Below are 19,923 nucleotides of genomic sequence, written 5' to 3' on the forward strand. Positions count from 1 at the left end.
TATGTCAACGCCTACCCAAATCCCACACTCTATTCCACCCTATTGTTAAAATTGAGTATCAGAAAAATAATTTGTGTTCAAAAATTGGTGCTGGACACTATGTTTATCCCAAGAAAAAAAAAAAAAAAAAAATTGACTTATGTCAACGCCTACCCAAATCCCACACGCTATTCCACCCTAGTGTTAATGTCGAGAATCAGAGAAATAAATAGTGTTCAAAAATTGGTGTTGGACACTATGTTTATCCCAAGAAGAAGAAAAAAAAAAAAAAAAGGGGGAGATACCCCCTCACCCCACCCCATCTATCACCTTATCTCACACCTATAATAACACCATAACCCAACCTCCCCTAATGCCCTATAAACAGTGTTTATTTCAGTGTATGTCAATTTGTATAAAATAATCACCACTTATATAAAAAGTGTATCAATGCCAACCCAAATCTCCCGCTCCACTGCCAAATAGTGTAGTTTTCAACTATCAAAAAAAAAAAAAAAATTTTGTATAGTGTTCTCAATTTGTGCGAAACCCTATGTTCAAAAAAAAAAAAAAAAAAAAAAAAAAAAACAAACCCCCCCTCCCCCCCCATTAGCACATGCTGTTAGAGGCTCTCTACCCCCCACCCCCCCTCCCCCGACATCTCAGCACGATTATCTAAGCATTTTTATATATGAAACAGGCCAGTCCGGTAGTTCTATTGCTGGTAAGTTGAGAATTGACAGAAACTGCGGTAGGTCCTCAAGACCCTTAAAAATTGCAGTATGACCCTCTTTCTGTGCCTGTAATTGGAATGGGAATTTCCATCTATACTGGAGATTACTTTTCCTTAACTGTTCCACTAGAGGTTTTAACGCCCTTCTACGGTCTAGTGTAAATTTAGACAAGTCTTGAAAAAATTGTACTGTGGCACCCTCATATAAAATAGAATTCTTCAGACGTGCAGCATACATAATCCTGTCTTTTATATGAGCATATTGCATCTTGCATATAACGTCTCGTGGCATGCTAGGATCCAATCTTCTTATTCCTGTTGTTCTATGGGCCCGATCGATTATCAAATCCTTTATTTCAATCCCCGGGATTAGTTCTTGGAATATCTTTAACAGCGTATTTATCAACTCTTTGGCCCCAACATCCTCTTTTAAACCTCTTATTCTAATATTGGATCTCCTGCTTCTATTTTCTTGCTCATCCATATTGTTAATTAGCTGATGTATTTGCTTTCCTTGTTTTTGCGTGTCTTCCTTTAACTTCCTTGTTTCCTGCTCAATTTTCAAGACTTTAGTGTCTAGTGCAACTGTTTTTTCTTGTATGTTTTTAATAGACTCCTTAAGCTCCAGTAACTCCATTTTGTATGAATTCTCCAATCTAAAGACATATTGGTCCATATCTTCCCTAGTTGGCAGGGATTGGATATATTTCTTCATATCCCAATTCTCTTTTTCCAGTTCTTTTGGATCATTACCCGAACCTGTGGTATCTAATAGTAAGCTACTTCTAGGGTGTTGTGATTGCATTTCTCCTGATGATCTAGATGCCCCAGAGATTTCCGCTATATTTGAAATATCTTGTGGCGTTTGTATGGCTTGTATTGCACGGGGAGATTGTAGCTGTAATTGTTGAAATATCTCCTTAATATCTGCCGTTTGTGTAGTTTGTATCCCAGTGGGGTTTTTACTTTTACCCTCCTCTTTATCTTTTTTATTTTTCTGCGGTTGTGGTGTTTTATTTCCCTTTTTGGGCGCCATATTTTACCGATTTTTATCAACCACCTCCCTGTAGTAGTTTCTCCAGCCCTGTCAATATTCTTTGTGCTTAAATCTTCCTTATCTTCCTATTAAGCAGTAATTGGGCTCTCCTCCCTCAAGCCGCTCAATCAAATCCACCGGTCAGCTAGTCTATTATTTCAGGCAAGTAACCATATGTTAATAACTGTCTTTGGCATAAAGGGGTTACCAAAATCTTTCCATGTATTATCTTGCAGGTATCTTATATGTCCATACAAATTAGGTCAGTGACATATTCATTTATCTTACCAGCTCCGTGCAGTGATAGCTTTGCCTAGGTAAGATTTTCCTCACAGAGTGTAGCACAATATGGGGATCTCTTAGCCTCCTGATCTCTGCCGGCTTGATCCTCGAGACTCTCCCGCGCCGCGCGCTCCCGCCAGCGAGCCGTCTCCGCCGAGTCCGCCGTCTGTGTGTGCAGACCCGCCAGGCACTCGTATGGCTGTGCGCCCCCGTGGTTCGGTCTCCAGTCTCTCAGCCGGCACCCCACAGGTAGGGCTTTTCACTGATCTTCCCCTGTTAAGCTGTTTGTGCCTATTTTGCTGTGAATCAGGCTGCGGATGTGTGTCAGCTCCCTGCAGCTTGCCGCTTTACAGCGTCTCCGACCTCTGAAGCATGTCAGCGTGTCTGCCACTCTAGCTTACTGAGCGGCCATCTTGGGTATCAGCTCCTCCCCCCTCAAGCGCACTTTTTTTGAAAAAAATACACTTTTTGAATTAAAAAACAACAACAGTAAAGTTAGCCCATTTTTTTTTATATTGTGAAAGATAACATTACACCGAGTAAATTGATACCCAACATGTCACGCTTTAAAATTGCGCCCAATCGTGGAATGGCGGCAAACTTTTACCCTTAAAAATCTTCATAGGCGACATATAAAAAATTCTACAGGTTGCATGTTTTAAGTTACAGAGGAGGTCTAGGGCTAGAATTATTGCTCTCACTCTACCGATCGCGGTGATACCTCACATGTGTGGTTTGAACACCGTTTTCATATGCAGGCGCTACTCACATATGCGTTTGCTTCTGCATGCAAGCTCGTCGGGACGGGGCGCATTTAAACATTTTTTTTTCATTTATTTTACCTTTTATTTTTTATTTTTACAGTGTTTTTTTAAAAAAAAAAACATGCCTTGTAATAGAAAAAAGCATGACAGGACCTCTTAAAGTGGGAGTCCACCTAAAAAAAAATTAAAAGCCAGCAGCTACAAATACTGCAGCTGCTGACTTTTAATAAATGGACACTTACCTGTCCCAGGGTCCAGCAACGTCGGCAGCCGACGCCGATCACTCGCTGGACTCTCGGCAGCTGCCGCCGCCATCCTAGTTAAAATAATCAGGAAGTGAAGCATTGTGGCTTCACTTCCCGATTCCCTACTGCACATCTCCGCTATCTCATGGGACCTGTGTGTTTTCCAGGAGTCAGCGCGGAGGGACGGGAAGCGGCGTAGACTCCCGTGGGAGTCTATGCCAGGAAGTGGGTGCAGATACCTGTCTTAGACAGGTATCTGCACCCCCCTCCCCCCTGAAAGGTGCCAAATGTGACACCGGAGGGGGGGAGGGTTCGAAAAAGCGGAAGTTCCATTTTTGTGTGGAACTCAGCTTTAAATATGAGATCTGGGGTCAAAAAGACCTCAGATCTCATATTTAGACTAAAATGCAATTAAGAAAAAAAAAATTGTAATTTAAAAGAATTATTTTAAAAAAAATGCCCCTATTAAGAGCTGTGGGCGGAAGTGACGTTTTGACGTCGCTTCTGCCCAGCAATTGTATGGGTGGGGGCCATCTTCCCCTCACTCGTCTCCATACTTGACATCAGAACAGACGCGATCGCCTCCGCTGCTGCCGAATGCTCCGGTAAGCGGCGGAGGGCACCGGATCGCGGCGGAAAGGGGGGTCGGGCCCCTCTCCCACCATCAATAAAAGTGATCTCGCGGCGAATCCGCCGCAAAGATAGATTTTATCTTGTAGTGGACCGCCCGCTGAAGACGGGGATACCAGGGTTATGGCAGCTAGCTGCTGCCATAACAACGATATCCTCCTTCAAACAGCCGTCCGTAAGTGGTTAACTGGAGTTTAGTGGTCTCTTATTCCCCCTTTACATTTGAAAGGCCCTTCTTACATTATTGATTAGTGTAAAGGCCTCCTTTATATTGACATTTAGAGAAAAATGTCCTCTTTACATTGATGGACACTATGAAAAATATCCCTTTTACATTAAAAGAGAAGAATGTGAATGTTTTATATTTTAGATCTTTCTGTATCCTGAACTGGCTCTATGACATCAGCAGACAGAGGGCTTCAGGCCGTTGTCTGCTGCAAATGGGTCACAGGAATGCAGAACGCACTGCACTCCTGTGAATGATCCACAGTAGAAGTACAGCCAAATGAGCTTTAGCTGTACCTTTCCTCAGCTCAGTGAAAAATGGCTGCTTTACATTGACAGTTGGTGTAAATACTGCCCATTGGGGCAAATGTTTACATCAGTGTAAATGTTGCCTTTACATTAGCAGTCAGAGATAAGGTAACCTTTACATTGCCTCTCAGCAGACAGGTAGCCTTTACATTTGCAGTCAGCAGAAAGATAGCCTTCAGGGCTAATTCACAGTGGGGCTGATTTACTAAAACTGGAGAGTGCAAAATCTGGTGCAGCTCTGCAAAGAGGCCAATCAGCTTCCAGATTTTTGTCAAAGCTTAAATCAGTGTTCCAGCCAAAAGTGGAACTTCCGCTTATTTGTCTCCCCCCCCCCTCTGGTGCCACATTTGGCATGTTTCAGGGGGGAAACGGGGATCTGTTTTTGAAAGATCCCCTTCCTCACTTCCAGGGATGGTGCCACAGTGCCGTCTCTCGGAAGTTCGGCCCCCCTCCTCCTTCCTCCGCCACCGAGCCAATTAGAAAGCGCAGCGCACTTCGCACATGTACAGTAGGGAACTGGCTGTGAAGCCAAAAGGCTTCAGCTCTGGTTCACACTGGTGCAATTTGACATACAATTTGACGTCAAATTGCATGTGAAATCTGCGGCAGTTGCCGGCAATGGCACTGTCCTAATCGGTGCGACGATGCATTTGCGGTGCCGCACCGATTTCAAAAAGTAGTTTCTGTATGACTTTTTGCGATTTCGGGCTGTGATTTACATTGACATCTGTGCAGACCCTGCACAGATGTCTCTGAAATGGCGGTTGAAATCGGGACTGACATGCAGGAGTGAAATTGCGCTAGTTCAGCTGAACTCGCACGGCTTCATTCCCGCAGCTCTTGTGAACCTGGGATCACTGCTGGGTTCCCTTATCAGGAATGGCGGCGGCTGCACCTGACAGCTGACCCAAAGATCGGCTGCGGTGCTGACATCACGGGCTTCCTGGACAGGTAAGTCTCCATATATTAAAAGTCAGCAGCTGCAGTATTTGTAGCTGCTGTCTTTAAATTTTTCGGGGCGGGGGGGCGGACCTCCACTTTACTTGAACAAGCTGAAGTTAGAAGCTGATTGGCTACTATGCAGAGCTGCACCAGATTTTGCACTCTTAAGTTTTAGTAAATCAACCTCACTATGTGTGGTGACAGATGTTTTGCAATGCAGTAAGATGTTTGTCACCGCAAGGACATTGCATTTTAACGCAGTGCACCATACCAAATTGCATGGCACTGTACAGCAATGCAGCCTTTCATGCTGCTGTCCATTGCCATGAACGAAAGGTAAATTTTATACACTTAAAGTTCATACAAAAAAAAAGGGAGCTGTGCGATGTAGTGAATTAGGCGTCACACTGCCCCCTACCACAGCCGGCAACGGACAGCTGGCAGAGTGGTAAGCTACCTGTTGAAGTGTGAATGCAGCCTTAGGCCCATTTTACATGGGCGATCCAATCAGGTCCGCCTGTCAGTTTTTCAGCCAGTCTCTTCTATCAAGAGGTGGATGTGTCCGCTGACACCCGACACCATCTGATCTGATCCTGTCCACCAAAATCGGATGGAAACGGACAGGTGATTGCCCCATAGATGAGATGTATTGGTGTCTGCTCTGCATATCCTGTCATCCCCCTGCTCAGCAGGGATCAGCAGAGAAATCCCCTGCTGAGCAAGCGGATCCTGCTTCAGAGAGGCGCCTGTGTGAAAGGGGCCTTACATCGGCAGTCAACAAAAATGACTTCCTTATATTGGCATACCTCCCAACTTTTTGAGATGGGAACGAGGGACACCTTTGAGCAAAAATATGCAGGCATGGGACACACCTCCTGCCACACCCCCTTAGAGGAGAATTATACAAATAAATGATTAGTTAAGCCCACGAGGGCTTTTTTTTTACCACTACTATTACTTTATATTGGCTTTTGAAATTTACAGATGCAGCAATTTAGTAATTGGATGAAAGGTTTAGCACCGGGAAACACTTTTTGGGGTGCACCGATACCACTGGTGGCCGTTTCTTCTTGGGCTATCTTGGGGGATGTTCTCTGCCTCAACCCCGGGTGAGACTGTGTTAACCCAGACCACCGAGAAATCCCATTTCAGTGGTTGATATCAACCTATGGAGATTTGTAAGTACCATTGAAACTGACGTTTCCTCTTTACCTACCTTCCACCTATGTAGATGATTTTGTATATTAATAGATGTCTCATTATTCTATTTTATAGTCACTATGCATCTTGACTCCTAAAGATTGGTTGAAAGCCAAGAAACGCGTTGAGTTACCAACTTATGGATGCCCAAACAAACTTGTATATTTTATGATAACCCTCTTTGTATTGATTTTGTACCAATTGTATCAATTATGTTTACTGTTTGATTGTTTGTATCTGCTATATCATGCCCAACGATTAATTATATTAAATAATCTTCTATGAATATCATTATGTAAATCTTTGTGATTACACTATTCAGTCCTAAGTATTGTCTATTTATATAATTTTAACATCATGGATCATAGATTTAATATTGGTTTGAATTAATTTAATTTGATTTTGATCAATAAGCTCATAGCAACCCTTTGACATGCCTCACGCAAAGTCCCGTTTCAATTCCATCCTTTTGTTCTTAGACTTTTTGAAAGATAAAAAGTGCATTTTATATACAACTATATAGATCAGACCAAAATGAGGGACAAATGAGGAGGAAAGAGGGGAGGAGGGACTTTGTTCCAAATCAGGGACAGTCCCTCCAAATCAGGGACAGTTGGGAGGTATTTATTGGTAGTCAGCAAAAAATGTCTTCTTTATATTGGTAGTCAGCAGGAAAGGTCACCTTTACATTGGAAGCCAGTGGCCTTTACATTAATATACAAAACGAAAACAAAGAGAAATCAGCGCAAGGGATCTGGGTTTAGTAAAAACAATAGGTGTTTATTGAACATTAACAAATAGCAAAGGCACTCACAAAAAGACAGTTTCAGAGGCTGCAGTTATAATGAGACAATGTGCCGCTGTACCCCCCGGACTGCTCCTGTCATCCATCTGATCCGATGGTGAACTGCCCCGCCAGGCTGTGGACTAAGCAGCTGACAGAAGCCGGTTCTGGCGCTGACACTTGTAAAGCCCGCCTCCAGGAATGTCGTCTTTTGATGGCATGTGCCTATAACAACGCATTTCTGGGGGGATTCCCCTCTCCTCAGGCTGAAGCGAGGATAATCCCCCACAAAAAAGTGTTTTATGCATCTATGCAATGTTTTTTAGTCTTGACCATAATAATATAGGAATTCAGGATACATGTCATTTAAAGGAGCAACGATAATATTTGTGAAAATAAATATAAGACAATAAATTCAGCAGTATTGTTTGTTTAATTTAAAAATAAATTATGCAGAGTAATAAAAATTCCACACTGATGGTGAACTGTCTGGCCAGGCTGCAAAGTAAGCCGCACTGCTGTCATGCTGGTACCCGCTGACAGAAGCCCGCTCTGGCGCTGACACTTGTGAAGCCTGCCCTCTGGGATGTCATCTTCTGATGGTGTGTGACTGTAATAAAATGTGTTTCTGAGAGGATTCCCCTTTCCTCAGCCACGGGCCGAGGAGAGAGGAATCCCCCCAGCAATGCATTCTGTGCATCTGTGCAATGTGTTTTTTAGTCTTGACCGTAATGAGATAAGAAAGCAGGATACTGTATTTAATGGCGTATAACACACACTTTTTCACCCTGAAAATCCACTGCAAATAGCGTGTGCGTGTTATACGCTAATACTTCAATTTTAGCTGCCTCCGAGGGGACAGGGAGGAGGGCGGGACCAGCGCCTTCAGATTACATACAGCGAGAATCTCCTGTTTACAGGGAGGCCTCTGTAATAGGAAGTCCCGTCTCCTGGGACGCCATTGGACCACTGTTTTGTCTATCAAAGGAGATTCTCACTGTATGTAATCTGTCAGCGCTCGTCCCACCCCTCTCCCTTTCCCCTCTAGGCTGCAGATGGGCATCGATCAGGCTACACTAATGGCAATGGTAAGGCTGCTGCATTAAAGGCAATGGTGAGGCTGCTGCATTGAAGGCAATGGTGAGGCTGCTGCATTGAAGGCAATGGTGAGGCTACTGCATTGAAAGCAATGGTGAGGCTGTTGCATTGAAGGCAATGGTGAGGCTGCAGATGGGCATTGATCAAGCTGCATTGATGGCAATGGTGAGACTGTAGATGGGCACTGACCCTTATTTTGCTTCAAAGTTCCTTATTTAAAATTTTAGATTTTTTCCTGAATGTGCATGTTATACGCCAATAAATACGGGTACATTTAATTTTAAAGAGCAGCAATAATATTTGTGATTATAAATACAGTGCAATAAATTCGACAATAATTTATAAATTGGAAAAAAATACATAAATGATGCAAAGTAATCAAAATACCGCGCATGATATGCATGTGCGAACTGTGCCTGGGCGGCCATCCCACTTGTGATGGGTGGAATTGTGCTGGACTGGGAGGGCAGATTAATCAGCTGAAAAGTAGACTGCCCTTTTCAAGCCTGGGCTAGTGGATTGGCTCTTCATTTACAATGAAGAAAGAATGGCCAGCTTTGTTAATCCTCTATTTGGCAAGGGCTTATACTTTGCGTCATGGAATTTAAATGGTTAAAATAGTAGTGATAGCAGCTGTGAACATTTTTTACCATTTCAAGGAGGTTTGGGGTGGGGAGTAGTGGAAGATTGGTGAATAATCTCTAGACTGAAGGAGTTATCAGTGGCCGGGTAATCAGTAGATCAGGGACATCTCTTATGTCTCTATAAAGGGTAACAGTCACTTGTCAAATAAAAAAAACAAAACAAAAATGGTTAAATACATTGGAATAAATAGAAATGATCAAAAATACTCCCTGCACGTGCGCACATACACAAACAAACAAATACGTGCAGCTATGATGAACGTACTTAAAAGTCTATTGTGCGACACATATTAAAATCATTTTTGGGCTATCATTTACTGTAGGTCTATCTATAATCTGATGAGCTGTAAAGGTTTTTAATGTGTCACCTATTTGCAAATTTGGCAATCACAGTTTTTCACGGTTTTGCAAACATGCGATTTTAAGGCCTAAATATTTGGCATTAACTTAAAGTTGAAGTAAACTCTCTCCCATCACCTTAGCACATATAAATCAGCATTAAAAGCATTATTAACCGCTGTACTCAGATGTCACCTTACTTGCTTAGTTTGCTTGTAATCCATCCCGTTATCTGTATTGACGTCACTGGTGCATGCGCACCTCTTCCGCGATTCTTCAAAGCACGCTCTTTGTGTTGTCAGTCCTTTAAGCAGTGAGCACTGCACTCCAATACCACAAGGCTACATTCTCAACCTCGGGAACTAGAAGGAGGCTTGGCTGAAAAACTATCGCACATGCGCAAGATTATAGTGAGAACTACATGGAGGGGCGAAAGTATTTTCCACTATAGACACGGAAAACAACACTTAATATGGCGCTGGCTTATCCCAGGAGAACCAAATGTATAAACAACTTAAATACAGTATGGAACATGTGATTGGGGCTAATATATATTATATAATGTGTTATAAGAATTTAATATAATGGTCTAATTGAAAAGCAGCATAGGAGGGGGAGAGTTTACTTCTGCTTCAACACAGCCATATTTACAGTATATACAGCATATTATGTACTTTTAACTTGTGAACTGTGATAACATAACATTTATAAATAAAATGGTTGTTTGCCCATTGCTGCACTTCTTAGACCCCATACACACTATACAACTTTTGTTGTCTGATTTCCTTTAGATTTACCAAAACCATGTAGTGCAAGGGTCTGCCTGATTGAAAATCGACAGAAAATTGTATAATGTGTATCCAGCCTAAGATGGCGCTTTCCTGCATTTCTATACTGGGATCACACAAGAGAGGTGGAGGAAACCGCATGCGATTAGGACAGGAATCGCACTGTATTCTTGTTGCAATTTTTTGCAGTGCGATTTGAGCCTATTCATTTTGTATGGGCTCAGATTGCACCACAAACGGTATTGGTACTTGTTATCGGTGAGTACTTGACCAAATGTACAACCATAGTTAGTATCTACCACCCACCAGAAAAGTAAGTATAAACCTTTTTTTTTTTTAAGGCAGGGTCTCTTTAATTATTTTAGGTCCTTATACAGAGGAAATCCTAACAGTTGGGTGCTACCTAGTGAACCAAAATTGGTGTGCATACAGGATACTGTAAAGTCCAGCACTCTCATGTCCCTGAGTTGTAAAATATTTAAATGCCTTTTATCAGCATCCTAAAGTTTTGTTAGTCCAAAAATCTGCCCATACTGTCCTCAGCTCAGTAATCCCATAATGGTGGACTGTAATGAGCTTGTTAAATTGACAACGATTATAATTTATCCAGTGACCATTGAATATACCTGGAGGGGGTGCAGTGGGTGCAATATGGAGTTCATAAAGGCAAATTCCCATAAAAGAGTCTTCCATGGGGATGACTCGAATCACTTGTGATATATCATATATTTTCTTTGCCATGTCTGCAGAAAAGACATAGCCAGGTCCAGAGCAGTAGGGTGGGTAGGTATCATTGGGGTAGACTTCCTTAGGGACATACCATTTGTATGCTTTACCCCTCAGTGGTCTTGTATTTTTCACTATGTACCCTGTGAAATAGTTGGTACGGACTGGAAGTTCTGGGCGAAGAAGCTGGTGGACAAGGTAGTCTACATTGAGGAACATGTCATTATCGATTTTCACCACGTAGCTGGCTGTGGGGCAGAATTTAGCAACCCATTCCATGCCCATTAAGGTTTTTAAAGTCAGGTTATAGTAAGTGTCCTTGAAGTCTTGTTGGACAATATCCCCAAAGGCTTCACTTTCCTCCTCCAGCATCCTCTGGGTTCTGTTCACCACGAAATTTGGAAGACCAACCAAAAAGATCCTCACCACATCAACATCGTAATTACTCTCATTGCCCCAGGTTTCTCGAATTACATGCCTAGTATCGATATCATGAGACGTACCAATTATCATTATGACTAGAAAGGGGTTCCGGTCTTTGCACTTCTTCTCCTGGTTGATGAGGAACTTGTATGGGTAAGGGTAAGGGGGGGCCAGAGGGTGTTGGAAGCCTGGATAGGTCAGGTTGTTTACAGGAGGAGGGATTTCCTGGTCACTTAAATGCCCCCGAAACACCATCAATCTTTTATTGAGCCATTGTTCTTTTTCAAAGTACAGGTATCCAGATGCAAATATCAATGTGAACAGAAGGGAGCTAGAAATCCTCGCCACACAGCGTCGTCGTTCCATTGAGCTGAATCCCACCGGAACCTCTGCACAAAGATAAGAGAATATCTACATGTAAGTACTTTGCTCAAAAAAACAGGGCTCGCTCTATACTTATTAGCTCGCTCTATACTTATTATGCTGTATAGTCAGTTACATATTGTTACATAATTAGTCTGGTTGAAAAAAAGCACAAGTCTGTCTAGTTCAACCAATAAAAGAAAAAAAAAAAAAAACTGTACAATCCTATACCCACAGTTGATCCAGTTACATAGTTACATAGTAGGTGAGGTTGAAATAAGACACAAGTCCATCAAGTCCAACTTATGTGTGTGATTATATGTCAGTATTTCATTGTATATCCCTGTATGTTGTGGTCGTTAAGGTGTTTATCTAATAGTTTTTTGAAACTATCGATGCTCCCCGCTGAAACCACCGCCCAAACCCTCTACACAGTTTAAGGTTAAACCTCTTTTCTTCTAATTTTAATGAGTGGCCACGTGTCTGATTAAACTCCCTTCCGCAGAAAAGTTTTATCCCTATTGTGGGGTCACCAGTATGGTATTTGTAAATTGAAATCATATCCCCTCTCAAGCGTCTCTTCTCCAGAGAGAATAAGTTCAGTGCTCATAACCTTTCTTCATAACTAATATCCTCCAGACCCTTTATTAGCTTTGTTGCCCTTCTTTGTACTCGCTCCATTTCCAGTACATCCTTCCTGAGGACTGGTGCCCAGAACTGGATAGCATACTCCAGGTGAGGCCGGACCAGAGTCTTATAGAGTGGGAGAATTATCGCTTTAGCTCTTGAGTTATTCCTCTTTTTAATGCATTCCAAAAATGTTTTTGCTTTGTTAGCAGCAGCATGGCATTGCATGTCATTGCTGAAGCCTATCATCTACTAGGACCCCCAGGTCCTTTTTCATTCTTGGTTCCCCAAGTGAGTAGATTGCATTCATATTTTTGCCACCCAAATGCATTATTTTACATTTTAGAACATTAAACTTCATTTGCCATGTAGTTGCCCAACCCATTAATTTGTTCAGACCTTCTTGCAAGGTTTCCATATCCTGAGGAGAAGTTATTGCCCTGCTTAGCTTAGTATCATCCGTAAATACAGAGATTGAACTCTTTACCCGTAGTCCAGGTCTTTTATGAACAAATTAAATAGGTTTGGTCCCAGAACAGAACCCTGGGGGACCCCACTTCCCCCCTGACCATTCCGAGTACTCCCCATTTATCACCACCCTCTGAACTCGCCCTTGTAGCCAGTTTTAAATCCATGTACTCACCCTATGGTCCATGCCAATGGACCTTACTTTGTACAGAAAACGTTTATGGGGAACTGTGTCAAATGCTTTTGCAAAATCCAGATACACCACGTCTACGGGCCTTCCTTTATCTAGATGGCAGCTCACCTCCTCATAGAAGGTTAATAGATTGGTTTGGCAAGAACGATTGTTCATGAATTCATGCTGATTACTGCTAATAATAATACCGTTTTCATTACTAAAATCTTGTATATACCTGTAGTCCCTTATCATCCCCTCCAAGAGCTTGCATACTATTGATGTTAGGCTAACTGGTTTGTAATTCCCAGGGATGTATTTTGGCCCTTTTTTAAATATCGGTGCTACATTGGCTTTTCTCCAATCAGCTGGCACCATTCCAGTCAGTGGACTGTCAGTAAAAATTAGGAACAATGGTCTGGCAATTACTTGACTGAGTTCCCTAAGGACCCTCCGGTGCAAGCCATCTGGCCCCAGTGATTTATTAATGTTACATTTTCCAAGTCTATTTCTAATTCTGTCCTCTGCTTGCCATGAGGGTGCTTCCTGAGATGTGTCAAAGGATAAACACTACAGTTTTGGTTACTGAAGCCCCCCTGATTCCCTTGTGAAGACTGAGGAGAAGAATAAATTCAATACCTTCGCCACTTCCCCAGTAAATCTTTGTAACCAGATTTACTTCCTCATTCTTTATGGGGCCAGTATGGTCTGTCCTCCCTTTTTTACTGTTTATATACTTAAAGAATTTCTTGGGATTTCTTTTGCTCTCCTCCGCTATGTGTCTTTCGTGTTCTATCTTAGCTGCCCTAATTGCACCCTTAGATTTCTTGTTGAATTCTTTGTAAAGTCTGAATGCTGATGATGATCCCTTAACCCTGTGTTTTTTGAAGGCCTTCTCCTTTGCTGTTATATGCATTTTTACATTGGAGTTAAGCCATCCAGGACTTTTGTTCGCTCTTTTAAATGTATTACCCATGGGATGCATTGGCTAATGCCCTTATTTAATATGCTCTTAAAGCAAACCCATCTCTCCTCCGTGTTCTTTGTTCCTAATATTTTATCCCAATTTATATCTTCTAGCAAGGTACATAGTTTAGGGAAGTTGGCTCTTTTGAAATTCAGTGTCTGTGATTTATACTGAAGCTAACTGACCTGTGATTGCTGTTTCCTAAATTGCCCCTTATTTCCACTTCCGTGATCAGGTCTGTATTGTTGGTAATCAGTAGGTCTAGTAACACTTTGTTTCTAGTTGGTGCATCTACCATCTGACCCATGAAATTGTCCTGCAAGACATTTAGGAACTGGCGAGCCTTAGACGAATAGCGAGCCTTCCTTCTGCTCAGTCTATATCTGGATAATTGAATTCACCCATTATGATGACACTTCCCATCCTTGCTGCTAATCCAAATTGTGATAGGAGGTCCATCTCCCCTCCTCATTCAGGTTAGGGGCCTATAGCATACTCCCAGTATTAGTTTCCCCTTAGTTTCATCCCTTTGGAGCTCTACCCATAAGGATTCCACCTTCTCCCTAGCTGCCTTAGTGATGTCATCTCTCATATTATCTTGTACATTATTCTTAATATACAGGCATACCCCTCCCCCTTTTTTACCCTCTCTATCCCTGTGATAAAGGGAATACCTTTGAATAGTTGCCAGCCAATCATGAGAGCTATTGAATCAAGTCTCTGAAATTCCCACAAAATCAAAATCCTCCTCGTACAACAGTATCTCTAGTTCTTCCATCTTGTCCGCCAGGCTCCTGGCATTGGTAAACATGCCACGTTGTTTGGACCGGTCGCATACTGTCCTCTTATTGGGTGTTCCGAGATTGCAAATAGGACTTGTTACTATACTTACCTCGGGTTTATGTGCTTTAGTAAACCTACCACTAATGCCCCCAATACTACCCTCTGGAATATATATGTTCAGCGCTGACTATCTCTACCTCTGGACCTTCCCCCCCCCCGCCTAGTTGTAGAGCTGCACGATTAATCATCAAGATTTGTTAACGCTATTTTTTCCCCATTGTGATTTTGACAAAAGTGTTTCACGATTCTTTCTATGCAAAGAATTTGTGAAGAGAGGGGAGAAAATACTGCGCTTAAACCCACAAAATACGTGTAAAATAAGCAGCTAACACACAAACAAGCCAAGTCCAAAAGTAAAATCAAAAATATAAAGTGTAGTGCTAAAAAAGCTAAATCACCTCTAATATAGTGAAGGTACGTAAACCTCTAAACAGAAATGCTGTGAAAAAAAAAGTGCTGAAAATAATAAACTGAAATGTTCCAATGACCAAATATCACATGTATAGTGTCCAATAGAACTTTCTCTTCAATCCTCGACTAAGGCAGGAGATACGTGGTCACAATAAACCCAAACTGGGCCAGAAAACATATGGGATTAATTCAGATGAGAGGATGGGTACTCTTAGGTATGATGGAGGAATGCAGCCTTCAATCAGCCAGCGTGGGGACCTTCAGTAAAGTGTTCATAATGGTTTCTCATAATTTATTCAGAAAATGACAATGCCTGTCAATAGAAAGCACCCTTTCAAACCTTACCCGGCAAATCAGCATCAACCTCCTCTTTGCTAAAGATATCTTTAGCAAAGAGGAGGTGATGCTGATTTGCCGGGAAAGGTTTGAAAGGGTGCTTTCTATTGACAGGCATTGTCATTTTCTGAATAAATTATGAGAAACCATTATGAACACTTTACTGAAGGTCCCCATGCTGGCTGATTGAAGGCTGCATTCCTCCATCATACCTTTGCGGGTGAGACACCTACATCGAGTTCCGGATCATCCATCTCCCTCAGCTCACCAACGATTGCCACAGAGGAACCAGGAGAACCTGCTGTATACATCCTCCCATCGAGCTTCCATTGGGATCGCTGATCCACAAGTCTGTATGACACCTAGCCGTATGGCAAACATGTCCACCCATTCCGGTAAGGGTATTTGCTCCTTCTATACTTTTTTGTGTATATCGACTATTGGAACACCATCCCTGTGATTTACATGGCATCCAAGAGTTTTGAGACACCATCCCTGTGATTTATATGACATCTAAGATTAACTTCTTGTCCACCCATAAACATATCATCCCACCTTGTTGGACACTTATACATTTATAACACTCACTGAGTTGGACACTTATATGGCTATGGACTAAATAGTTATTTCATGAAAAAAATTGTTTATAATATTTTTTCACCTATTTTACACCACTTTTTTATATGTCTGGTAGTCACATTTATGTGCACCGTTCATCTATATTTAGCGCTCCAGCATCAGATTAGTGCCAGTACTGCTAACATCCACGCACGCAGCATACACCTCCCTTAGTGGTATAGTATCTGAACGGATCAATATCTGATCTGATCAGATCTATACTAGTGTCCCCAGCAGTTTAGGGTTCTCAAAAATGCAGTGTTAGCAAGATCAGCCCATATACCTGCTAGCACCTGCACTTTGCCCCTCTGCCCAGCCCAGCCTACCCAAGTGCAGTATTGATCGATCACTGTCACTTACAAAACACTAAGCACATAACTGCAGCGTTTGCAGAGTCAGGCCTGATCCCTGCGATTGCTAACAGATTTTTTGGTAGCGTTTGATACAGTTGCTAACAGCCTAGGAGCTTTTTTACCTGTGAGTCTCACTAGTGTACCAGTAAATTTAGAGCCCAAAATGGCAAATCGAAGGTACACTAGTGAAGAGGCCTACATGCTTCTAAGCATGACAGATAGTGAAGAGGAAGTCACTCATCTGTCAGATTCAGGCTCAGAATACGATCCTGTAGACCACAGCAGATCCATGACAGATAGCTCTGACGGCGGAGTTGTGGTCCCTGCCAAGGTCAGGCGTACCAGACCCCGATCTTCTTCTGCTGTTGTTGAGGTGCAAGAACCACAGGGCTCTCGTATGGAGCAGAGAAATACTAGTGCCTCTCATCCTTCTGGTGAACTGGCAAGCACCAGCGGCCTAGTACACCCTGGTCGTACATCCAGCACTGCAGTATCACGTGGTGACATGAGGAGTCCCATAAGTGCAGAAGTTCAATCTGGCGAGGTGGCAAGCACAAGTAGTGTCCCACTGCCACCAAGAAGACAAAGACAGGCCGTCTAGCCCATAATGCCCTTCCTGCTGCATTTGCCAATCCGAATTGGGAGCCCACCACTTCTGCAGCACTTGTACTTCCCCCATTCACTGGCCAACCCGGAATTCAGGTGGAAACAGTTGATTTTACGTCACTTGATTTTTATTCTCTATAGATCTATTGTGGACCAAAGTAATTTGTATGCTGGTCAATTCATTGCTGCTAATCCTCAGTCCTCCCTTGCCAGAGATTGGAAAACAATTACGGTTTCCGAATTTAAGACCTTTCTGGGCCTATCCCTCAACATGGGAATAGTTAAAATGAGTACGTTGCTGTCATATTGGTCTACTGACGCAATTTACCATATACCCGTGTTCTCTGCCTCCGTGACCAGAGCACGATATGAGCAGATCTTGTGGTTCATGCACTTCAACAACAATGAACTCTGTCATCTTCGTGGAGACCCTGGATACGATCGGCTCTACAAAATTCAGCCCCTCGTAAACCACTTCAACGAACGTATTGCAGCCTTGTTTACTCCCCATCAAGTTGTCTGCGTTGATGAGTCCCTGATTAAGTTTTCTGGCCGCTTGTCTTTCAAACAGTATCTTCCCAGAAAGCGTGCTAGATACGGGGTCAAGATGTACAAGCTCTGTGACAGGTCCACAGGCTATACATATAGTTTTATGGTTTACGAGGGAAAAGATAGTCACGTAGAGCCGCCAAACTGCCCAGATTACATAGGGAGTGCTGGCAAGATTGTGTGGGACTTGGTGTCACCCTTATTCGGAAAGGGGTGCCATTTGTATGTGGACAATTATTACACGAGCGTGCCACTTTTTAGTCACTTGTTTGATCATCAGATTGGCGCATGTGGCACCGTGCAATCTAATTGCCGGGGCTTACCCCAGAGGCTTGTAGATTCCCGTCTTAGGCTGGGGGAGAGAGCCTGCTTCAAGTGTAATAACTTTCTCCCTGTGAAGTGGAGGGATAATAAGAATGTTTTCGTTCTGTCCTCCCTTCATGCAGACACAACGGTCCAAATTCCTAAGGTGACTGGTGTTGTGAAGAAACCCCTCTGTGTCCACGAATATAACCAAAATATGGGAGGAGTGGACCTCAACGACCAGTTGTTGGCGCCGTACCTAGTTGCCCGTAAGGCCAGACGCTGGTACAAAAAAGTGTCTGTATACTTATTTCAATTGGCTTTGCTGAACGCTCATGTGCTATACAGAGCTTCAGGACGGACTGGATCCTTCCTTAATTTCCAGGAAGAGATCGTCAGAGCCCTTCTGTTTCCAGACGGTGCTCCACCTCACCTTCCCAATCTAAATGCAGTAAGCCGGCTGCATGAGAGGCATTTTCTGTATGTCCTACCGAGTACCCCTACCCAATGAGCCCCCCAAAGAAGATGTTGTGTCTGTAGCAAGCGCGGATATAGACGTGACACCCGCTATTGTCCCTCCTGTCCTGACAATCCTGGTCTTTGCATTGGTGAATGTTTTGAGACACAGGGTCTCCCAAGATGCCATCGCATTTTGAGAGACTCGAACCTGGAACCGAACCATTACAGTTACAAATAAAATTGTAAAAAAAAAAAAAGTAAAAAAAAAAAACACAAAAAAATGATAAATTAAAAAAAACAAGAATATTTGTTGTTTTATTGTTCTCTATCTCTCTATTCTAACTCTATTGTTCTGCTCCTTTTTACTGTATTCTATTCTGCAATGTTTTATTGTTATTATGTTTTATCATGTTTGCTTTTCAGATATGTAATTTTTTTATAATTTACCATTTACTGTGTTTTATTGTTAACCATTGTTTTGTTTTCAGGTACGCGATTCAGCTGCAGCGCGGATATATTTATCTTGACAGCAACAGCGTTTGCTCCCACGATACATAAAGCCGTGACTCCATTGCTGTAGGAGCTGATTTTACCACCACAGTTAAAAAAAAGAGCATATATGCTGAAGCATTGGGGCAGCAGGGGTGGAGGAGCGATTTGCTCCTAACTTTTGGGGCGGATGCCCCCATGCTTCGGCATATACCGTATTTATTGGCGTATAACACGCACAGGCGTATAACACGCACATTCATTTTAAGAGGGAAGTTTCAGGAAAAAAACTTAAATTTTAAATAAGGAGCTTTGAAGCAAAATAAGGGTCAGTACCCATCTGCAGCCTCACCATTGCCATCAATGCAGCCTGATCAATGCCCATCTGCAGCCTCACAAGTGCCATCAATGCAGCAACCTCACCATTGCCATCAATGTAGCAGCCTCACCATTACCTTCAGTGCAGCCTGATCGATGCCCATCTGCAGCCTAGAGGGGACAGGGAGGGGGGCGGGACGAGCGCCGACAGATTACATACAGTGAGAATCTCCTATGATAGACAGAACAGTAGTCCAATGGTGGCCCAGGAGATAGGAGTTCTTATTACAGAGGCCGCCAAGTAAACAGAGGATTCTCACTGTATGTAACCTGACGGCATTCGTCCCACCCCCTCCCTGTCCCCTCCGAGGCAGCTAAAATTGAAGTATTGACGTATAACACGCACACGCAATTTGCACCCGATTTTCATGGTGAAAAAGTGAGTGTTATATGCCAATAAATACAGTATATATTTTAGGCACAGATTGCGTTAAAAAATGTTTTATTTTTTACTATTTTTTTTTGTATTTGCTTTGCAGATATGGTATGTCTTACTGTTATACTGTAATGTTACTTTGTTTTATTGTTAACCATCATTTGCTTAGCAGGTATGCCATTCAGTTGCTGTGCGGATTTATTTATCTTGACAGCAACAGCGTTTTCTCCCACGATACATAAAGCAGTGACTGAAGCGCTGTAGGAGGTGATTTCACCACCACAGTTAAAAAATAGAGCATATATGCCGAAGCATGGGGGCAGCAGTGGTGGAGGAGCGATTTGCTCCTAACTTTTGGGGTGGATGCCCCCATGCTTCGGCATATATATATTTTAGGCACATATTGTGCTAAAAAATGTTTTATTTTTTACTATGTTTTTTTGTGTTTGCTTTGCAGG

At 42.6% G+C, this 19,923-nt stretch overlaps 1 protein-coding gene and 1 long non-coding RNA gene across 4 annotated transcripts in view; one reads left to right on the forward strand and one right to left on the reverse strand.

Moving 5' to 3' along the window:
• Window positions 1-19,923, forward strand: part of LOC141133306 (uncharacterized) — an 82,391-nt gene that overhangs the window by 60,651 nt on the left and 1,817 nt on the right. Inside the window, exon 3 of one of the 2 annotated variants that reach the window (XR_012243045.1) lies at window positions 11,442-11,564. This is a non-coding gene — a long non-coding RNA (uncharacterized lncRNA). Of the gene's footprint in view, window positions 1-11,436; window positions 11,565-19,923 lie in introns of both variants that reach the window. The other variant, XR_012243044.1, reaches the window with a different exon arrangement.
• Window positions 7,105-19,923, reverse strand: part of LOC141133305 (beta-1,3-galactosyltransferase 1-like) — an 86,990-nt gene continuing 74,171 nt past the window's right edge. For both annotated transcript variants that reach the window (XM_073622594.1, XM_073622595.1), the window contains exon 3: window positions 7,105-11,536. In XM_073622594.1, coding sequence (XP_073478695.1) covers window positions 10,491-11,536 — 1,046 coding nt within the window. In that variant the 3' untranslated portion in view covers window positions 7,105-10,490. The remainder of the gene's footprint in view (window positions 11,537-19,923) is intronic.

The sequence above is a fragment of the Aquarana catesbeiana genome, linkage group LG03 (assembly GCF_042186555.1).
Source record: "Aquarana catesbeiana isolate 2022-GZ linkage group LG03, ASM4218655v1, whole genome shotgun sequence".
Classification (NCBI taxonomy): domain Eukaryota; kingdom Metazoa; phylum Chordata; class Amphibia; order Anura; family Ranidae; genus Aquarana; species Aquarana catesbeiana.